Source organism: Monodelphis domestica, chromosome 3 (genome assembly GCF_027887165.1).
Source record: "Monodelphis domestica isolate mMonDom1 chromosome 3, mMonDom1.pri, whole genome shotgun sequence".
NCBI classification, from domain to species: Eukaryota; Metazoa; Chordata; class Mammalia; order Didelphimorphia; family Didelphidae; genus Monodelphis; species Monodelphis domestica.
This window is the reverse complement of record NC_077229.1, coordinates 266,736,683-266,760,439: the sequence shown is the minus strand read 5'-3', so window position 1 is coordinate 266,760,439 and position 23,757 is coordinate 266,736,683. Positions and strand designations below refer to the sequence as shown.

The 23,757-nt window shown below is 36.1% G+C and overlaps 1 protein-coding gene across 9 annotated transcripts in view; it reads right to left on the bottom strand.

Moving 5' to 3' along the window:
- Positions 1 to 23,757, bottom strand: part of DLGAP1 (DLG associated protein 1) — a 1,166,486-nt gene that overhangs the window by 346,435 nt on the left and 796,294 nt on the right. For all 9 annotated transcript variants that reach the window (XM_001364232.4, XM_007487658.3, XM_056820788.1 and 6 more), the window contains one exon: positions 3,694 to 3,911. In XM_001364232.4, the coding sequence (XP_001364269.1) occupies positions 3,694 to 3,911 (218 nt within the window). The remainder of the gene's footprint in view (positions 1 to 3,693; positions 3,912 to 23,757) is intronic.

Below are 23,757 nucleotides of genomic sequence, written 5' to 3'. Positions count from 1 at the left end.
TGTAGAATGCACTTATTCTTTGATATACACTTTTATTATACTTTTTAATTTGAAAATTACACTAGAAATATTTACTATATAACATAGGAAAGATCAAGTTGCATACAAGGAAACATTTAAATGACCCTGATTGAAATCATTAAGGTGATTTCAGAGGCTAAGGCCAAGAGTTAAGGGATAAAATATAAAGTCCTGGTAATAAAAAAATACTTAAAAGAGCTAGATTAGAAACCAGGGGATTTTTTTTTGCAGATTGGATTCTCCCAAGAAATACCTGTATGATCTTGAGCAAATCCTAATTTACTAGACTAAACCTCAATTTCCTTATCTATGAATTGACATGGCCAGACTAGAAAGGCCTGGTAGAAACAATCCTAAACTTCAGGAGGGAACTGAGTTTGTATTTGGCCTCTCAAACTTTTTAGCTCTGTGACCATGGACAGACCACCTATCTTCTCTGAGTCTGTTATCTCTTCTATGACACAGGAATGATAATGTTTGCAGTACAGATAATGTATATAAAATGATTTATAAACTTTGTGATGGTATTTAAATGTTTTATGTTTTAATATCTTAAAACTGCATTGGCTTTTGGGACATCCTAGATTACAATTTCCTCCATGGTATCTTTCAGTGATGAATTTTGATTCTATGAAATGTTAAGGTGGGTGAAGGTATATTCAAGAAACAAATGAATTATTATGAAAGCCTCCTAAATGATCTTCCTGCCTCCAGGTTTTCTCCTCTCTAATTCAGCTATTTTAGCTTCCAAATGGATATTGCTAAAACATAGATCTGACAATGTTTTAGATCCTCTAAAACACCAAAAAAACCCAAATTAAAAAAAAAAAAAACTTTTAGTGGTTCCTTAATGCTTTTTTGGTGGCATTTAATTACTCACACAATCCAAACTCTCAGTTACTTTTCCAATCATTTCATATTGCTCCTTTTTGCTCATTCTCTATTGTAGCCAAATTGTCTTGTTGGTTCTCTCTTCCTTCCTCCCTCCCTCCCTCCCTCCCTCCCTTCCTTCCTTCCTTCCTACCTTCCTTCCTTCCTTCCTTCCTTCCTTCCTTCCTTCCTTCCTTCCTTCCTTCCTTCCTTCCTTCCTTCCTTCCTTCCTTCCTTCCTTCCTTCCTTCCTTCCTTCCTTCCTTCCTTCCTTCCTTTCTCTCTCTCTCTCTCTCTCTCTCTCTCTCTCTCTCTCTCTCTCTCTCTCTCTCTCTCAATAATTCAGCTCTTGGCTATACACATTTTCACAAGTTGTTCCCTATGTTTGGAATGAACTCTTTCCTCACTTTTTTTGTATTCTTAGTACTTAACACAGTGCCTGATACATGATAGGTGCTTAATAAATGTTTATTGATTGACTGATCTTTGCATCCTGTAATCCTTGCTATCCTTTAAGACACATTTCAGGTGTTATCAATCAAGGTCTCCTCTAGGGCTCTGGATCTTGAGTCTCTCTTCACTAGAACTTGTTGCTGTATGATTGATCCTTCTAAGGTTACCTTACATGCATCCCCTTCTCTTGGTGCCCAAAATATCAAGTTCATCTAAAAATCTAGTTTCTTCTTGATCTATATCAGTTGAAATCTCATATTTCAAGACCTATCTCAAAAACTACACCATCCATAAAGCTTTCCCTAATTTTACCCACTGCCTTAGTTAGGAACAATCTCTCCATCCACCAAATGTTTGTAGCACTTTCTATGTTTCTTAATGCACTTATTTTATTCTACCTTTGATCATATCTAGTGATTGCTTGCTTATCTTCCTTGTTATCTGTTTATCCCTTTGAGAGCTAAGTCTATTTGCTGTACTTTGCACAGATTTGGGATTCTTAGGTGTTAATAAGATCCGGTCTAAATGATGATAATAGTTGACATTTCTTGAGCAATGACTTGCATTGGAAACCTCACATTGGTGTGGTCTCTCCCCTTTAGAATGTGAGCTCCCTGAGAGCAGGGAATGGTCTGACATTTCTTTTGTATAGTTTTTAACACAATACTGTGCACATTGCAAGTGCTTAATAAATCCTTTTTTCATTAAAGAAATGGTTGACATTTCTCTAGCTGGCTTAAGATTTACAAAACATTTGACCTACATTGTTTCATTTGATAGGAAGGGAAAGAATCCTAGACCTCAGAGTTCATTTAGTCCATTTTCTTCATTGAGAAGAATAGTAGCCTAGAGTGGTTGTGACTTATTTAAAACCTCACACCCCCTTTGTCCTGTTGTTGCTTTCTGGGGATAATGCCTTACTGCTTGTGTTTGAACCATCTGTAACTCTAATGCTGGAAATTTTTAGCCACAAGAAAATGGAAGGTTTGCTGGAGGAGGACTTTTGCATGTCTGCAATAATTTTATTTCAGCTGATTTGACCAGCGTGGGTAGCATGCGTTATTTGCATCTCTGCATGGATGTGCTTATTTGAAAGGAATGGTTTGGGGACATCTTCTGTTTAAGTGGCACTTGGTCTTCATGTTGTGCTATTCAGAGATAATAAACCAATAATACAAGGAAGGAGGAAACTATAAGCCAAGAAAAAAGAAGAAAAGCTTCCCTTCTGTGGTCTGTTTGTGAATGTCAGAGATGAAAAACATGGAAGGAACTAGGATGATCTGAAGTTCATTTCACTTCCAGTTCCCCTGAGAAAGAAATTCAGTGGGGCTCTGGAGGTACTCTCCTTTCTTTTTAATTTAACCAATACTGAGTTTTACTTCTTAAATGGATGCCTGCCACAACCTACAGCTATTTTTTAAAATGTTCTTGACCAGTTTTCTGGCTTATTTTTCTTTTCTCTTGCTTTGTATACTGGTCGAATTTTTATTAAAGTTTCTTCTCCAAAGTACAGCATGTTGTTTCCCCAAGATACCACTGCATCAAAACCACTATTCTATGAAATTTTAAAAAAAAACTGCTGCTGTTTTTTACATTATAATACAATTTCTTCCCTTCATTCAATGGATAATATTACCTTCAATATGCAATCAGACTTCCAATTTAATGCCACCAAGTTTTCAAAGTTAAACCAAATCTTGCTTAGAATAATAGGATTTTGAATAGTTTCATTATCACTATTGTTTTCCATTTATATTAAACATGACTGACATAAGTGCCACTTGTAGTTGAATTTTTGAAAACATAAAATAGCCTTTTTTGAATACTTAAAAAATACATTTTCTGTCAAGTGCCAAACTTGAAGAATACCTTTCAAGAACTTTCACATCTCTTTCAATGACCAAAACAATGACTACCTTATTCAAAATCCTCCTGAATAATCATACTTTAGTAATTAACTGAAATTCTCAAGGAATCTTAAAGATGCAGATGTAGTGGCTGAATCAACTTGGCAGAAGAGGAATATTTTGATTCTTCTAGTTGTTCTGCCATTTTATATCTTTTTCACAAGCACTTTTAAAAATTCAAGTCCTCCTTTTTGAATGCTAATGATTCATAATACATTATCTGGATAGGGCTTGCCCTTGAAGATACTAGGATAAACACGGAATCAGACCCAGGGAAAGGAAAAATTGGTATGTACACGACAACATCATTTAACATGCCATTGTGTTCTGCATTTCTCCCCATTCCACCTTCCTCCCCCACAAGCATTTTGAATGCAAAATTTGCACTGCAGCTGGTACCATACAAATATGCATTACAAGAATATAGGGTTATGCCATCTTACTTGAGTGTGGTGAGTTCTGTAAGAGATGGCTGTGTAGCCTTGAGATAGCTCTCTCTTCTGGCCGCAATCTTTGGGGAAGGCTTGGGACTGGTGTCTGAGTCACCACTGTCTTCATCCCCCATTGCTTTAATATAACTGCCACTGCGCATTCTTCGGCAAGGGATCTCATCATCTTTGCCTCCACGAGGGGTGTACCCACTCCATTCATCTTGAGGAACCTAGTCAATATACAAATAAACACAATTTATCCTTTATAAGATCCTCTCTTATTAGTTTTTAGCTTTTTTTTTTTTAAACTGAAGGATAGGAAGAAAGAAGATTAGAATATTTGTTTCTGATAGGATTTACCTATAGCTAGTTTTATCTTTGAGAACAAAGATTTGGGAATGTTCAAACACCTAGATTATCTTAGCTATATCAGGTTTGATAAAAAACTTCAAAACATTAACATGCATGTCTATTTATGTGCAAATATTCTACATGCTTTTGTTTTTAAGCCCTGTGTTTTAAGAAAAAAATAGGTTGTATAATTTTGATTTATGTATACCAGACCATTATCTATTTAATCCACAAGTCAGAGTGGTGATGTAACATGTTCCACACAGGAAATAAAACCATCTGTGAGAATAGTGTTTACCTTTGGCTCCTCCATGCATTTTAGTTTAAGAGTCATTTAATATTTAGGAAAGTTTTCTATGGCATTTCCATTGCCCACTTTCCAGTTCTAGTAGCTTCTCTTTCTCTCCTGTTTGCTATTAAATTTGGGTTCAAACCTTACTTTGTATATCTATTACCTACATGACTTGACAATTCATGCAATCCTTCCTAGGTTTCAAATTCTTTTTCTGCAAAATAAGAGGATTAGACTGGATTATCTCTGAAGTCCCTTTCATCCTTTGGTCCCATGGAACATACAGTTGATCCCAGTTTCTTCCATTTCCTAGCTCCCTGAATCCTTGTGTCACTTTAGTGTAATGGATTTCTTTAAGGTCATCATCGAACTTTTTGATATATCCAATGACCTTAGTTTAAAAAAACAACAACCTCTTTTTTTCTTAGTAATAATTCTAAGACAGAAGGAGTAGGCAAATGAGGCTAGGTGACTTGCCCTGGGTCATACAGCTAGGAAGTATCTGAGGCCAGATTGGACTGCAGGTCCTCCTGACTCCCTATCCACTGTGCCACCTAGCTGCCTCTCAATGGCCTTAGTTCTTCACTTTCTTTACTTCTCTGTGGCATTTAACATTTTTTTTAAAAATAAAGACTTAAGGGTATTGTGGTAAATGTTAAATATCTAATATATATATGACATTTTAAGTTTAAACTTTTAAGTTTTTCAGTTAAGTTTTATTTTAACATTTTATCTTAAGTTTAATCTGCTTATAATTTTCTCCATTTTCTTAAGTCTAGATAATTAACAAAACAATAAATCAAGTCCTGATTTGAAGGATTTGCTCATTTCTCATATATATAAATGATCACAAAAAGTATAACAATCAACTTGTGTAATCTCTGAGTCCTTTGGCTGTAGCTATATCTTTATGGACTTCACATTGAACCTTTTTCAATCTTTGACTTCCATTACAAAGAACTTTTTTGTTCACATTCCTACCTTTTTGGACTGTTCCTTCTTCCTCATTACCTTTGTTAACTACAGTCATACCTCTCTTTTCCTAAATAGTGGATGCCCCTCAAACCTTTGTCCTTAGCTTGCTGATTTTAAATTTCAACAATTATTTCTTTACTAAATTCAGTCACTACCATGGTTTCTGTCACCTTTTTTTCTAAATACTGAAAAGGAATTTAGAAATCATGTAGTCCAATTTCTTCAGTCTTCAGATAGGGAAACTGATGTCAAGAGAGGTTAAATGCCTACCTGTGATCATATAGGTAGCAAGTTGCAGTATATTGAGAAAGATCAAAACATATTAAGATTTAGAATATAAAGAAAGAAACCATAAGTAAATTAGGTGAACACAGAATAGTATACTTGTCAGATCTTTGGAAAAGGAAAGATTTTAAGACCAAGCAAAAATTAGAAAAAAATTACAAAATGTAAAATAAATAATTTTGATTATATTAAATTAAAAAGGTTTTGTACAAACAAAATCAATGCAACTAAAATTAGAAGGGAAGCAACAAATTGGGAGAAAATCTTCATAACAAAAAACTCTGACAAAGGTCTAATTACTGAAATTTATAAAGAGCTAAATCAATTGTACAAAAATTCAAGCCATTTCCCAATTGATAAATAGGCAAGGGACATGAATAGGCAATTTTCAGATAAAGAAATCAAAACTATCAATAAACACATGAAAAAATGTCCTAAATCTCTTATAATCAGAGAAATGCAAATCAAAACAACTCTGAGGAACCACCACACACCTAGCAGATTGGCAAACATGACAGCAAAGGAAAGCAATAAATGTTAGAGGGGATGTGGCAAAGTTGGGACATTAATTGATTGCTGGTGGAGTTGTGAATTGATCCAACCATTCTGGAAGGCAATTTGGAACTATGCCCAAAGAATGCTAAAAGACTGCCTACTCATAGCATTGCTGGGTTTGTGCCCCAAAGAGATAATAAGGAAAAAGACATGTACAAGAATATTCATAGCCATGCTCTTTGTGGTGGCAAAGAATTGGAAAACGAGGGTATGTCCTTCAATTGGGGAATGGCTGAACAAATTGTGGTATCTGATGGTGATGGAATACTATTGTGCTCAAAGGAATAATGAACTGGAATGATCTCCAGGAACTGATGCAGAGTGAAAGGAGCAGAACCAGGAGAACATTGTACACAGAGACTGATACACTGTGGTACAATCAAACTTAATGGACTTCTCAACTAGCAGCAATACAATGATCCAGGATAATTCTGAAGGACTTATGAAAAAGAATGCTATCCATATTCAGAGGAAGATCTGTGGGAGTAGAAACACAGAAGAATAACAACTGCTTTATCACATGCGTCAATGGGGATATGATTGGGGAATGTAAACTAAAGGATCACAATAGTGCAAATGCCAATAATATGGAAATAGGTTCTTGACTACACGTGTAAAATCCAGTGGAATTGTGTATTGGATATGGGAGGGGGTTTGGGAGAGGGGAGGGGAAGAAAATGATTTTTGTAATTCTGGAAAAATACTCTAAATTAATCAATTAAATAAAATTTAAAAAAAGATCTTGAAGAGCCCAAATCTCCCAGTAAAGCTCTAAAAGTGCACCAGAAGGAATAGAGACAAAGAAAATCAAAGAGAAATAACTAAAACCTTCTTTTAGCATAGCAATTCTTCTAGAATTCTGTAAAGGCTTTGAGACAAACTAGGACCTCTGATTCCAAATATGATCATTCTACAATACTCTTTTTTGCTTCTTACACTATTCTGCCTTTTCTCTTTCACATAAACTCTTTTTATTCTTGATTTCCTTTATCCTATCCACTGGACTTAGATGACTAGAAGAGAGAATGAAGCTGACAACTTTAGGCAATTCTTCCTCACTTACATCTTATTCACAAGCAAGCCAAGCCATCACCCTCTGATGTCATTAGTCTTCTTCAACGTGGAAGATCAACAGAGGCAGCTAGTTGGCTTGGTAGATCAAGAGTCAGGCCTGGAGGTCCTGGGTTCAAATTTGACCTCAGATGCTTCCTAGCTGTGTGGCATTGGGCAAGTCACTAAACTCCATTTGCCTAGTCCTTTACCACTCTTCTGCCTTAGAACCAATAATTAGGATACGTTCTAAGACATATGGTAAAGTTTTTTTTTTTTTTAAGGGAGGATGAATAATAACTTGTATAAATGAACTATGAATCTAAATGCAAAATTTCACATATATCCTGATCTTGTGATTCAAATATCTAGTCGATATGGCTTAAACATACATTTCTAGTTTTATTGTCTTAAACATATTCTTTGATACAACCAGACTAGATTACTCTCCATATCTTGTTCTGTCCTGCCTCTTGTGTCCCTCTGCTTTTGTTCCTACCACTTCCCATCCAAGGTATAGACTTCCTTCTCCATTTGCTTCTGTTTATGCCTCTGTTATCCTTCAATGCCAAACCAGGTGTCATCTCCTTCATGAAGTCTTGTCTGAACACCTCCCACCATTCTAAGCTAAAAACAGTTTCTTCCTCCTCAAATTTCTTCTAACATGTTGTCTAGGTTTTTTTCTGCTTATCACATCTCTCTTATTTGTGCAAACAATTTCTTTATATGTATTGTAGCCTCCTAAAGAGCAGAGTCTGGATGATATTCATCACTGCATCCCTTACATCGGACAAAGTACTTTACACAGTTATTGCTATCTCTTTGGTCATTTTAGTTGTATCCAATTCTTTGTGACCTCATGTGAGGTTTCCTTGATAAAGACACCGGAGTGGTTCACCATTTTCTTCTCCACTTCATTTTACAGATGAGGAAATGGAGACAAGTTTGGGTTAAGCAATTTGCCCAGGGCCATGCACAGTGTCTAAATCAGGATTTGAACTCATGTCTTCTGGATTCCAGGGCTGGTATTCTATCCATTGTGCCACGTAGCTTCCTCATGGGAAGTTTGTAAATATTTGCTGAGTTGAATCTATCCTTTTTCTGTTTAATCTTTCACTCCATTTGCTTACTAGTACTATTTTCATGTGTCTCTAGCTACTTGTTGACTCAGCTGGCATGTTACACTAATATAGCCTGGACAGATTAGGTCCCTTGTCCCTGAAAGAAGATGGAGTGGAAGACAGGAAGTCTTGAATGATAAATGAAATCTATAAGCCTATTCTCTAACATCAAAGGATTTCTACTAGTGCTTATGAGTACTATAGTTTAGCTGGTATCTGCTTGCATTCCAAAGTATCTGAAGTTTGCTGACTTTTGACTGTTATATTTGAAGAAGGCTTCAATTTGTTTTGCCATTTTGAATATAAAATGGTATTACCACTCTTCTCTGTTGTCCCCCCTTATAGCCAGTCTGAAGTATTGAACAGGGCCAGTTTGAATGGAATATACTATATGTATTACTTGCCTCTCAGAAAACAGGACAGCTGAGAAATTTAGTGTTTGGAGAAACTTATTAGCATAAACATGCTGGAATCTCACTAATATGTACACATGGTTTGTATATTATCAGTCTATACTTGTGTAATATTTAAGGATTGTGAGTTTGTGTTTCTATTCCCTGAGACCAAGAATCAGGCAAAAGCATCCTCCATCACCACAAAATCAAACCATCATCTTTCCTCTCAAGCTGGCTATTTAATTTTAGAAAGTAGTTCTAGAATTGTATTTTCCAGAGGCTTTAAGAATCATCTTCCTTTACCATAATCCACTATAAAGTCTGTTAACAAAACCTGTTTTTCTTAAGATTTTTTCCCTCAGATTTACCTCTTGCTTTCCATTCCTACTTGAAATTTACCCATTTACATTCAATACTCAGTATGTTACCAAGAGAGCTATAACACTGCACAGTTATTTTTGGATTCTTTTCTTAAAACATTTCATGCTTTTTTTATACTCTTTTATCAAATTTATCATAGATCTAGTACCCTCTCAAATTTCATTTACTTGCCATTTGTTGGATTATGACAGCATTTTTTTTAGCTGAAGGCAAATAAGAATTACCAGAACAACTTAGGAAAATTATTTATGAAAAGCATATAAACAGTAAAATGTTGATCTCAACAAATTCAGTTGCACTCACAGAATCATAGAATGAAAGAATTGGAAGAAACTTGAGAGGTCATCTGTTACAATTTGTATTTAAACTTGAATCACCTTTGTAGCAAACCAGACATGTAGTCATTGAGCCCCTACTTGGAGATTTCCAAAGAGGACCAACCCAACACTTTTAAGGCAAGTCATTCTACTTTTGGGAAACTCAAATTGTTAGGAACATTTCCCCAATAACAAGGCTAAATTTGCCTCTCTGTAATCTCTACATATCTCCCAGTTACTCCCTGTGAACAGGGGAAGCCCAATCTCTTCTCCACATGACAATTCTGCAAACATTGAAGAGAGCTGTCATTTTTCTCCCAAGGCTTCAACATCCCTCCATTCCTTCAGTTGACATGACATGTTCTTTGATATACTGAGAATCCTACTTTCTTCTCCTGGACAGGACAAAAGTCAATCTTTCTTAAAATACAGTGCCTAGAACTGAAAACAACTTCCAAGATGTGGTCTATACAGAACTGTTACCTCCCTAGTTCTTCCTCTTTTCATCACTGTAGCTTTATTAGCTTTTTTTGGCTGCCATGTTATAGTGTTGACTCCATTTGCAGCTCATTTGAATTACTGGATTGTTTGTTGACTAGACATACCTCTCCATTTTGCTACTACTTGTTACCCATTTGTGTTATATCAGCTTAAACTTTCCTGTTTAAAGATCAGTCTTCATGGAAGAAGAGATATAAATAAGAACTAAGTAGTTTAGACTAGTCACCATCACCATCATCCCATTGATGATTAGCACTTTCTTTGGCCCTTCCTTTTTACCTTTGTCATAGCTAAAAAATCCCTTTAATCTTGTCCTTAGTGTTCAATGCTGGCTTAACTCTGCATAGCTTTTGTTTCTATCCCACTTCTTAAAGAACCAATCTTTTCTTTTGTATCAATCCTAAATTACCTATCCTAGCTCATAACTTGTACTTAATATCTATAAATTATGAGTTTATAAATGAATACTATCTACATTATACTTTTGGGGAAGTCCCTCTTTTTCTCCAGAGAAATCATTTCTATTTGGGTTTTTAGAATCTATCCTTCTTGGACTTACTTCTCTTTCAAAATATGAAGCCTTGCTTTAAACTCTTGGAAATTTGTTCTTCCAAAAGTTGAGTATGCATGTCAGACTATGGAGAACTTTCCTCTTTCCTATCATGGACACTTTGATAAAGGAGTCCCTTGCCTCCAAGGTTCCTGCATTTCAACTTTCTTCAGCACACAGGCATTGAACATGTACAATATACAAGGTGTTTGGATCATGATAGAAGGAACTGAACTTTGGAGCTAGAAAGGATCTTACAGGTCATCCTGTCTAATTCTCTCAGTTTAGTTTGTCTGTTTGTACAGGATGTGTCTGTTGTGCATGCTACTACACTTCTTGGAGCTACAGGTGAGAGCTGGGAGAGGGGTGGATACCAAAGGCGCATGAGCAGCCTTGAAAAGGGCTCAGCAAACTCTTAAATCAGAGCTCCTTGCACATCCCATACACCTCAAACTTTCTTCCAAGATGTTTGAAAGTAGGATTCTAGTATAATTGGTCTTATTGGAAACAGGCAGAGAAAATTGCAAGCTTTAGTGGCTGTTATCCAGACCAACAGTGAGATGATGGATATGTATACATTACTACTGTATGTAAATTTTAAGTTAACGGTTTCTAGACATCTGTTTAGGGAAGAGACGCTTCTTTAAGACCAAATTAGAACAATCCTCTGTTCTGATTAAAAAGGCAGTCATGTCGTTTAGATTTTTAAGTGCAGGGATACAAGGCTGCTTGCTGGTTTCTTTCTCTCTTTCACTATCTTTTTAGCAATATGGAGAGAGAGAGGTCTCAGGGCAATTGAAGCAACAATAAATCTAGCTGATCTGTAGGCAAGAATATAGAAGAAGACCATTCCTTCAGTGAACTCTGAAAGCCTAAAATGGTATGGAATAATCAGTTTAAGGCTATGAGGGAAGAAAACTTCAGCATATGGGAAAAACAGTCTGAAAACCCAGTGATGCCAAGTTGGCCTGAAGTCCTGAAGGTCTATGCCATTTTTACAAGAGATTTATCTATAAGACGAAATTTCAGGGTGAGTTAAAAGGAAGCATTCTCATGATATCTGTGCATAACACCAGATTGCAATAACCTGCCATTGAGAATGGTTCAAGAAATCAAATTCAATTTCAACAAACATTTATTAAACATTGTTCAGAGTACTGATTATACACTGAGACAGATAAAAAGTTTTGCCTGGTCATATGAAGTTCTGAGGAAATACATCCATATACATGCACCTTTTGGTATTTATTTGGCACACGGAGCCTTTTGACTCTCCTAATATTTAAAAAAATGTTTTAAGTTGAATCTAGGTACTTATTTCTTTAAAACTTGTCTTTTAAAACTCTTTTGCTGCTTTTTTAATGTGAATACTTTGCAGCTTTAATAAAGAGAAGCTTTTAAATCTAGGAGAAAGGAAAAATGTTCATAACTCCATTTTAGGTGAACTACTTAGGAGAACTGACCGATGTTGATATGATTTAATGACAATTTCACTTCTTTGAAATGAAAGAGTATCTTGAGTTCTAAACTTAGAAAATGAATACAAATGTTCTGAAAGCTAAATATGATGATTGTAGTAATAATAAGAATTGGTTAGCATTTATAAGATTCCTTCTATGTGCCAGGCACTTTACAAATAGTATTTCGTTTGATCCTCACAAACTGTTCTAGGGGGTCTGGGGGGGGGGGTAAATGCTCTTATTTTTGTTTTTTCTTTTTATAGTTAAGGAAACTGCAGAGGTTAAGTAACTTGCCCAAATGGCCATGTTGCTAGTTATATGTCTGAAGATAGATTTGAATTCAGGTCTTCTTGACTCTAGGCTCAGTGCTCTATCCAGGTACCTATATATATATATATATATATATATATATATATATATATATATATATATATATATATATATATAACTTTCTATTACATTAAAACAGAAGATCTATTTTCCCCTTCTCTCCATCCATTCAGAATGGAATCTTTTTTTAAGGCTTATACTATACCTTCTATGAAGCTTATTCTAACTATTCCATTCCATGTTGACCTCTCCCTTCTCTGAAATTCTATTGCATCTTTAGCCTATACCACACAATCATTTCATCTAATGCTCTCTTATTCTGGACACTGTTTCCTTTATGCTAACCTCTTTTTTTTTTTGAAGTTTGATGAATTTAATTTCATTTTGTTTCAGCAAATTTTTAAGTACATACTTTGTATAAAGTAATGTGATAATTATTACAAAGAAAACACTTTCAGTTTATAGAATCTACTATAACTGAGAAACATTGTGAAGTACCTAGATTCAAGTTTCACCTTTAAAGAGCAAGAGATGTGTCACCCATAGGGAAATTACTAAATATCTCAGCTCCCAGGCAATTTTCTAAAACTAACATGCACAATGATTGCAGATCTGAATTGGCAGTGGTTTCCCTACTAGGAGTTCTTTATATCAATGAAATCACAGGTCAGGACCAAAAGAACTACAAAAAATGATTCAGTAGGATATTAGTTGGCCTAAACCCCACCCAGATATTCTGGAATTCAAGTTCTACCAATTACAGGTCTTTTCTTTAATGGGATAATCTCTACCTTCTCTTTGGACATAAATAAATCTGGAGGATGAGACACACCCTTGTAGAGGTGGAGCTGAAAACTCCTCTTGGTGAGTAAAGTCTTTCTTAGCTAAATGCTGCTAGGCAATTAAGTTTTTTCTACCTCTAGAGGTCCCTCAATTTTTCTCTTCAGATAGTATTATTTTCTTTGGGTCCTCAAAAGAAATATGAAAAAAAATGTAGAGGCATATCCACCCCAAATATTGACATGGCTATATATGCTGGTCCTGCAGTAGAGCCTTTGAGCTCATATTAGTTTGATCAGTCACAGTTAGACACACTGATCATTGCAGTAGGGAAAGATTTATGGGGTATTCAGAGAAAACTAGTACCTCTGGTATGAGGTCTTGCTGAGCCTTTTTTAGGACTGCTTCTCTCCTTTGGTGTCCACCTGTCACTCAGTTCTCTCCTGTGGCTCCAAGAAACTGTAGTATGCTTAGCAGCCACACCTCAGTAAATCTTGACAGATGAGCTACTGTAAATGATGGGCCTCAAACCTATGAATGAGTTAGTGGGGTGTCTACCCCAGCTATGTGAAGACTTCTCTCAGCAGAAGAGGCAGATAAGAACAATTTGTTCCAGTAGCCAGGAAGGCTCCTTAAGCAGTACTGTGGAGCTCTGAGAGCTTGTTCAGACATCAAAGATGTCAAAGTCATCCACTGCATTCCAAGTTATCACCAGTCATCTTGACTTTTGTCCTTCTGTTGGACTATGATGATTGTGCAAGATTTCTGAGTTTTTTTGTTTTCTGTTTTCTTAGACGGTTGAAACTTTTACGGCAAATAATTCTTTTTGTACTTTGAACATCTTACAATTTCCCATCATTGCTCTCCTGTCCCAGATATTGAGGGGGAGTTCTGTCATCCTGCCTAATTGAAGAAATAGATGGGGATCCATTCCCACATCGGAGAGAAACGAAGAAAAGTAAGTCTCTAACTCCACTGGAAAAAGTCACACTGACACGCAGGTCCACTGGTGTCAGGCAGTCGGGGAAAGGACTTCGGTAAAAGTTGCTGGGCAAAGATGCTAACCTCTTTTTAACTAGATTGTTAACTTCTTATTGGCAGGCACCGTACTTTGTAGAGTTCTTATATTCTTTGTAACTTAAAAAAAAGTTTAGCCAAAACTTGTCTATCATATGGAAGATTCCATTTCTTCTTTCTATACCTTTCTGCATATTGTCTGCTTACACCTAGAATGTATTTCCTCTTTACCTCCAATTCTAAAAATTCTTAGTTTCCTTTAAAACTCAGCTAAATTCACTTTCTAGATAAAGTCTTTCTCAGTCTCTTCAGTGGCAAGTGACTCCCCTCCAAAAAAAATTTAGTAGTTACTTTTTTATATATTTTGTATTTATGAATATGTATACTTGTCTCCACCTTCCCTCCAACCCCTTTGTAAGCTCCTTGAGGGCAGGAACAATTTCAGTTTTGATTTTGTATCTTCAGTCGCTAGCTTAGTACATGATACCTAGAAGGTTTTAAATAAATAAATGAGCACATTTGAGATGCTAAATAAGTACTTGTTGAGTTTAATGGAAACTCTAGGGAGGATATATAAACTTTTGTTCTTTCTTGATTTTTAATGGGGGATCAAGGATAATTAGGTTTCACAGATTAAGCAAAAACTTTATTTAAATCTAATTAATAATGTATTCTGCTATATTCCTAAGTAGAGTATCCAGTTTTTTGAGCCATGTTATATTATTCAGGCCTCCATTTAGTGATCTGTCTTAACCCCAAAGTCAAAACTACTGTCCATGGGGTTTTCTTGGTAAAGATACTGGAGTGGCTTACCATTTTCCTTTTTCCATCATGTCTCTGCTTTGTGAATGAATGGAGGCAAATAGGAGTTAAGAGACTTGCCTATGGTCAAAAAGTAGGTCTGAAACCAGATTTGAACTCAAGTCTTCCTGACTCCAGGCCTATACTAATCATAATGCTAGGCACTGTGCATAAAAAGAAGAGAGTGGTAAGAAAGTAAAGCCAGGGGAGTCAAAAGGCTCCATGTGCCAAATAAATACAAAAAGGTCCATGTATATAGGTGTATTTCCCTAGACCTCAATATCAAATATGCTCTTATCATGAACAAATACAACTCCTTATGGTTGTAGGTATTCATACTAAGTTAAAAATGTCGGCATCTATTGTTAGTGTAGTGATGGGTCAACATAGTGTAAAGGAGGAAAAACTGAACTAAGAATTTGATGACCTGGGCTGTGGTCCTACCTCTGCTACCTAGCTATGTGGCGTTGGGCGAATGGCTTTCCTTCTCTGGGTCTTGGGTTCCTCATCAGTAAAAAGAGCAAGTTAAATCAGATGATCTCTAAGTTCCCTTCTAAATCAGAAGGCTCTATGATTCAACCTTATTTTCCTCCTTGATTCACTGATTTTGAAATCCTGAATAGGCTCTTCTATCCCTACTATGAATTATTAAAGACCCTTACATATTATTAGCTTGAATATTTCATATCTGGTTGGAAAAACATAGGTTTTATGTAAAGTACAACTCATAAGTCGCAGAAATTCTCCTCTATCATCTGATTACTTTTAGCACCTTAAATTTACTGAGCATTTTCTTCTAAATTACATTTCAAAGCTATATTGATACTAAAATATACTGCATTTCTGTACTGACCAAAACTGAGTCCTATGAATCATTGAATTCAGAGCTGGAAGGGACCTTATGGATCCTTTAATGCAAACCCTTCATTTTAGGGGGAAGAAACTGTGGCTCAGTGAGATTAGGTGCTTTGTCCTGGGTATTACAAGTAGTGAATGATTTAGCTCAGATGTCCTTATTTTGCCTCACAGTCCAATAATATTTTTATGAAATCACACTTCCTTACCTGAATAGCTCACTTATCAATAGAACACTGGCTTGGGCAATGCATAGATGCTGATGCTTTCAAAGAAAGAAGTATGCCTTTTAGTATGTTTATATAAATGTACAATTAAAATTTCTAGTCTACTAATGATGATGCCAAATATCTGCATTATGCCAGAGAGCCTGCTCATTTCTTCTAGGTATCAAGACAGCTAGACATGGGTAGGAATAATCATAAATATATATATAGATATATGCAAACAAGCACAATGATGCACTTTAAAAAATGGTACTTTTTAGAGGAATGTGCCCTGCTCCAGGCATTAGGAGAACTGGCTTCTATTCCCAACTCTGTGATAATCTCTATGACTATGGGCAAGTCACTGGGAGAGATCTCAGAGTAGTCAATGAGTTGGAAATAGAAATCCTTGGTTCAAGCCCTAACACCCACCATATATATCACTGTCCTCTAGGACTCAGATGACTTATCTATAAAATAAGAGATTAGATTAGATGATCCAGCACTAACAAACAAAAATCTAGCCCAGAAGTGGGGAAGCTATGACCTCAACCTACAAATTTGTGATTATCAGGACAGGCTTTTCCCTCCTCTACACAAAGACCAAAGTGGAATGTTCTATTGAAGATGCAATCAATGGAGACTCACAGTTGAATAAAAAACTGGGATCTTGTACATTCCAATAAACAAAAGACCTGTGACCTTATTGGCACGGGTACTATCTCTCTCCTGATGTAGATCACAATTTATCCATGCCTTATCAACTTTTATGATTCTTGTATGTTTCCTCATAAATTCAGATCTCATGAACTCAGATCTTTTCTACACCCTGGAGTCCTTCCTCAGACTCTTTGAATAGTTCATTGAGATTAGTGTATCACTTTGGTCCATTTTTCTATCTTTTCCTCACGCTATGCCACTGGCCTACCTGTATTTCAGGGATCAATCTGTTATCAAATCTTGTTTAAGGTAAATCTTTTAACTTTAAAACATCTCTCCCATAATTTGTTGATATCATTAGACCAAGTTAAGTGCACAAATCTGTACTGAGCAAGTGCTCTGGCTCACACTCCCCATACATGTCTATCCATTGCTCTTTGGAAGTCTGTGATTTGGATTTTTCACAACTGTATTAGAAAAACAAATGATGAGATTCTGGGCAGCAACTGAATTCCCTCCGCTCCTTTACTTCTATTGCAGTAGTTATTATATGCTTTCACAAAATCCCCCCCAAAATAGCACCAGTATTTGACTTTAACTCAACAAACATTTAAAAGCCTACTATGTAAAGATGCCTCATTAAGTAGGCATTGGGAATGCAAAAAAGAAACATGATATTCCTTGCCTTCATAATGTTTATAGTCTAATATTTTATGCAATGTAAGAACTGTCTAATAGATCAGCACTTGCACAAATAATTTAAATCAGATGTATCTGAAATTGAAGATATTAATTTAGGAGGCCAATTGAATTCAGTGTCAAGTTCTTGGTTCACAAGAAGCAAACATGAAAATAATGAAACTGTGTTTGTATATTTGTAATGAAAACAATAATTTGGGTCACTGCACTTTTGTTTTAAAATGTCTTCATATGCATAAGGAAAAATGTAATCATCATTTTACATTGAACATATAATTTCCCCTTCCTCCATGATATGTCTACATATTCCACCATAACTCATATCATCTTGCTTTTTATTTTCTGAAGTCCTGTGTCATTCATAATATGTTCTGTAATTTACCACTTTATGTTATTATCCATTTCACACAGGATGGCTTGTTTTCCTCTAAGTTTCTTAAGATCAGAGATCCAGATTTAATTTTTAAAAAATCCCATGGCATGCAATGCAATTTGTTGAGAGGACTCTCAGTCAGTAGCTATTGCTTTCATTTTCTCTCCTCTCATTAGATTGAAGTTGAGCTTTGAACACGTCATTCAGAAATAACTACTCTTTCCCAGTGGGCAGCTGGGTCACTTGGTGGATTGAGAGCCAGGCCCAGGGATGTACTAGGTTCAAATTTGGCCTAAGACACTTCCTAGCTGTGACCCTGGGCAAATCACTTAACCCCACTGCCTAGCCCTTACCATCCTTCTGCCTTGGAACCAATACACAATATTGATTCTAAGATGGAAGGTAAAAGTTAGAAAAAAGAACTATTCTCTCCCAAATGGCCAATGTATTTTAATTCCCATATCTATGGCCTTTTCACAATTCTCATTCTTCTTGACCTCTCTTAAACATTTGGCATTGTCTATCACCTTGTTTTTCTGGATATTTTCTCTACTCAAGTTTTTGTGACATTGCTCTTTCCTGGTTGACCCTATCCCCTACCCCCATCTGTCTGACCATTTCTCAGTTTCCTTTGGTTGACTCTTCATAAAGATCATGCTTCCTAACCATGGCTGTCCTCCAAGGCTCTATCCTTCCCTTTTTCTCTTCTCTCTCTATATTATCTTGCTTGATGATTTCACTGGCTCCTATGGGTCCAACAAAATGTCTATGCAGATGCCTCTCTCTTGAGCTCTAGACCTGCATTCCATCTGCCTTTTAGACAATTTGAATTATATTCCCTGTGGGCCTCTCACATCTAATATATCTAAAGCAGAATGTGTTATCTTCTCCCCAAACCTCTCATTTCTTCTTAACTTTCCTACCACTGTCAAGAACACTACAGCTCTCTCAGTCCCCAGTGTTAGCCTCTCCTTTTCACTCCCACCTGCTCCACATAATCAATCTGTTGTCAAATCTTGTTTGAAGTCAATCTTTTAACTTCACATCATCTCTCTCCCACAAAGCCATTTTTCTCTACTCACCGCTATCTCCCTTCTACAGGCCCTCATCATCTTTTTCTTGGACTTCTGAATAATCCTCCAATCTCTCCCCTCTTCAACCTATCCTCCACTCAGTTGTCAAAATGATTTTCCTAAAATGTAATAGGTCTTACCAAGTCCCTCAACCCAATAAACTCTAGTGGATCCCTAATATCTCTATGATAAATTTTAAATCCTTTGACTCAAAGTCATTCTCCTTGTTAACTTTCCAGTCTTCAAATACTTTAGTCCATTCCACATACTCTATGATTCAACAACGCTGACCTACTTGTTCCTCACACATAATTCTCTATCTCCTGACTTTGCACATTTGCTCTAAGTGTCCCTCATGCCTGTAATGATCTCCTTCTTTGCCTCCCACTCCTAGTTTCTTTGACTTCCTTAGTGACTCAGCTCAAATCCCACCTTCCTGGTCTCTACCCATTGCTTTTCCCTTCCTTTGGAGAATAATTTCCTTTTATACTGAATGTAAAATACTTGTTGACTAACTGAATTGAAGTCTCTTTGCCTTTCAGAATAGTGCTTCAGCTGTTATTTCTTTCTTTTTAAATATTATGCCATTGCAGAAAAGTATTTCTCAAAAGCAATTTCCCTCTCCAGATATATAAAAAAGACAATGATCTGCTTTACGAGCACTATATTGTTGAAACATTAAAGAAAATCACTGGCTCAGATTTGAGATGGGCACATTTTAGTTGTAGCAATTCAATCAGCTGTGCTGATAGTACACGTACAAAGCAATGGGCAAGTTCAGCTTAACATTTATGTCGCGTGTGTATGTATATTAATCAGAAATCCTGTGACCTATTTTGTGCCATATGAGTTATGGTGCCTTTCACACAATATTTTCTGATTAATTTCAATGTGAAAAACTATTACTATCTCTATATTTTTATTCTAATGAACACATTCTAGGTAAGCAATGGACTCTCCCTGGGAAAGGTACTTAGAAATTTAAGTCATATAAAAAATCCTCACCATGAGATGGAGAATCCATAATGCAACTTTGTCAACCAAAACTCTACTTCCCTGTAAATCAGAGAGTTATGGAGGTCAAGGACAACACCTTTTCAGAATACACACATTTCTAAAACACTGTTTAGGAGAATGAAGGAAGATTGCAAGCAGTATTGTAATAGAATAAAACTGTGAAGAGGAGAAAATGAGACTCAAGAAAGACTGGTCTGAGACTTAAGGCAGATTATCCTAATGTCATTTAGAGATGAAACTTGGAGAACAAAAAAAAATAAATGGGAAAGTCAATATTCTTACATTTTAACCACAAACTCTCCATCATGGTTGACAGTGAAACAATCATATATTTTTAACCTCAGTCTCTTAAGTGTTTAATGAGGAACCCAGACTGCAACAATGTGGTCCAAGATGTAAAGAGAGGCTGAAGCTGACCAAAACAAAAGGATGAAATCCTTGAAGGGGTGATATTTCTTTTCTTTTCTTTTCTTTTCTTTTCTTTTCTTTTCTTTTCTTTTCTTTTCTTTTTACATTTTTTCCTTTTAAATATTATTTTATTAGGTCATTTTCAAACATTATTCATTGGAAACAAAGATCATTTTTTTCCCTCCATTCCCCTCCCGCCACCCCTCCCATAACCAGCGTGTGATTCCTCTGGGTATTACATGTGTCCTTGATCTGAACCCATTTCCATGTTGTTGGTATTTGCATTAGGATGTTCATTTAGAATCTCCTCAGTCATATCCCCTCAACCCCTATAGTCAAGCTGTTGCCTTTCCTCTGTGTTTTTACTCCCACCATTTGCCCTTTGATTGTGGATAGTGTTTTTTCTCCTAGATCCCTGCAGATTGTTCAGGATCACTGCATTGACACTAATGGAGAAGTCCATCACCTTCGATTGTACCACAATGTATCAGTCTCTGTGTATAATGTTTTCCTGGTTCTGCTCCTTTTGCTCTGCATCACTTCCTGGAGGTTGTTCCAGTCTCCATGGAATTCCTTCACTTTATTATTCTTTTTAGCACAATAGTATTCCATCACCAACATATACCACAATTTGTTCAGCCATTCCCCAAATGAAGGGCATCCTGAGGGGGCGATATTGTAAAAGTAAGAGATGTGAAAAAGGGAAGATAGGGACAACTACAAGCACAGTAGGTAGAGCATCAGGCCTGGAGTCAGGAGGACTTAGGTTCAAATTTGGCCTCAGAGACTTCCTGGCTATGTGATTTTGGGGCAGTCATTTAATTCCAATAACTTAGCCTTTGCTGCTCTTTTCTCTTAGAATTGATACTAAGACAGAAGGGAAGAGTTTAAAAGAAAAGAAAGAAAAAAGAGAAGATACTGAAAGATTAAGAAAAATCATGGTCTATATTATTACTACTTCTATAATGATTGAGAAAATGTCAATATCTATTCACCCATATGCCTACATTCTCACATGGATAAAAACTTTATGATAATGATTTATATATATATTTATCAAGGGTATCTTTGATAAAAGTATAAGAAGGGAATAGTTTGACTTTTACAAATGATTTTCTATAGCAGACCACATTTTCAGTTACACTGTTGACTAGAAAGATGTAGGAAATGTACATTCCATTGTGTTTATTGCTTGTTAATTACAAAAAGAGATTTAATTTAATTTAAACAAAATGTAACATTACAGTATCTCAGCAGCTAGATAGAGTGCTGAAATTGGAGTCAGGAAGAACTGAATTTAGTCTTATGCAAATTATTCTAGCTATGTGGTCCTGGATAAACCACTTAACCTCAGTTAAACTAAAACTTAGCCTTGGATTCCTTATATGTAATATTGGGGTAATAAGAGTTACCTCACAGAGTTGTGAAGATAAAAAAGAGAAAATAAGTGAAATACATTGCAAACTTTGTCAACCTTAAAGCATTAGGTGCTAGCCATTATCAGCATACTATTATCATTTGATAAGATATTTCTCTGGAATATATCAGGATAATAGGCTGTCACAGATGTAGAGCTTGGGACAAAAGAAGTTGTTTATATAAGTGGTCTATTTGTAATTCAAGATCACAAGCCAGAGGCTGCCTATTTTTCTTCCTTGTATGAGGAAGATATTTGGACCAAAAACCTGGGTATAAAGGTTTAAATATTGTTCAGTCATTCCCTATTTCCTTCCTTCCTTCCTAATTTATTTCCTTCCTTCCTTCCTTCCTTCCTTCCTTCCTTCCTTCCTTCCTTCCTTCCTTCCTTCCTTCCTTCCTTCCTTCCTTCCTTCCTTCCTTCCTTCCTTCCTCTTTTTCCTTCCCTTCCCTTTTAGTATTAATCCCAAAATAGAAAAGCAGCAAGAGCTAGGCAAACAGAATTAAATGACTTGCTCAGTGTCACATACCTAGGAAGTGTCTGAGGCCATATTTGAACCTAGGACCTCTTGTCTCTGGTGCTGTATCCACTGTACTACCCCATCCCTCATGTTCCTAGAGATACAATTAATGGATGTAACTACTCTATGATGTCAACTCCTGTTGATTCTTCTTACACATAATTTTTCACCTATCTCCTTTCTATTAGCTGGTTCTTAAGGGAAAGTATGCTGAATTTGGAGTTAGAAAGTCTGGGTTAAGATTCTATCTCATCCATTTACAATTTATGTGACCTTTGGCAAGTTGCTTAACCCTTCTGGGAACCTGTTTCCTTATCTGTAAACTGAGAGAGGATGGATTAGACAAACTCTAAGGTTCCTTCTGGTTCTTTATCTATGTTCCTATGATCCCACATTTCCAGTCTTGTTTCTTATTCCCTTTCATGGGATTGATGTTAGAGCCAAAAGGTACTATTAGTTATTTTCTTAACAGAATATTTGATAACTTGCCTTCAAGCACTGACACAAGAGGAGATCTGGACATAAATAGGACTCCCTCTTCACTTCTGACTCTCAGAATCATTACCTACCTTCAATGTGCTTCTAAATACAAGTGTTATATTCTCTGCAAAGCCTTTTCTTGTCCCTCATTATTAGTATTTCCTCACTCCTCAAACATTTCCCAGAGCTCTCTCTGATCCCTGCTTTGACCCCTTCATTTTGTACTTTGTATTATGTATATCTGTGCACTCGTTGAATCTTCTCAATAGAATATAAGATCCTCACAGAGACTGTTTTGTGTGTGTGACAATGCTAGGACAGAAAGGGAGAGGCTAAGCAAATGAGGTTAAGTGACTTGCTGTGAGTCACACAACTAAGAAGTATCTGAGGCCAGTTTTGAACCCAGGTCCTCCTGATTCCAGCCTTGGCACTCTATCCATTGTGCCCCCAAGTTTCCCTCATGCCTAATTCTAATGAATATTTGAAGACTGCCTTGTATATATTTACTTCCAGAGAAAGAACCAATAAATAGAAAAAAGCAAGACATATATGAAGGGATCTAGGCATTAAGTAGTCCAGTGTGAGTAAAACCCAACTATGTGGCTAACATCTAAGGTTCTCTGCCTGCCTGCCCCAAGACTGTAATTCAGTTGTTACTGAATTGACAAAGCACAGCACTATCTGACTGTACCTCTAAAATTATGCACATTGCTACTGAATTACAGGCTCTTGAGGAAGGAAGAGGAGGAGAGCTTTCCTTTATACAAAATAGTAGAGTTACTGAAGCCCTTATAGTTAGCCTGGGCCCATAACACAAACATGTTTCCTTAGTTCCAACTGGGAAGGTCAGAAAATCAGTAGGAAGCAGCAAATTCTCTAAAAATAAGATGTAAAAGAAAGGAATGACTTTAAAGCATTCAGATTTAATTGAAAAAATATAAAGTGATCATAAATGTTTAGAGAAGTAAAAATATTACTAGAGATTATTAAAATTTTGAGTCTTCACAATATTTTAAATCAACAATAATACTAAGGGTAAAATAATGAAATATATCAATTATAAGTTTAGAAACTCAGGCTTTTACAAGCGAGGAAGTTGTTGAAACTTTCTTACGGTAGTTGTCTTTCAAACTGATCAAATGCAGTTGGTCAACAGAGGGGTATAAATAAAGCAAGTATTCTTATATAAAAAAGTGACATAACTGGG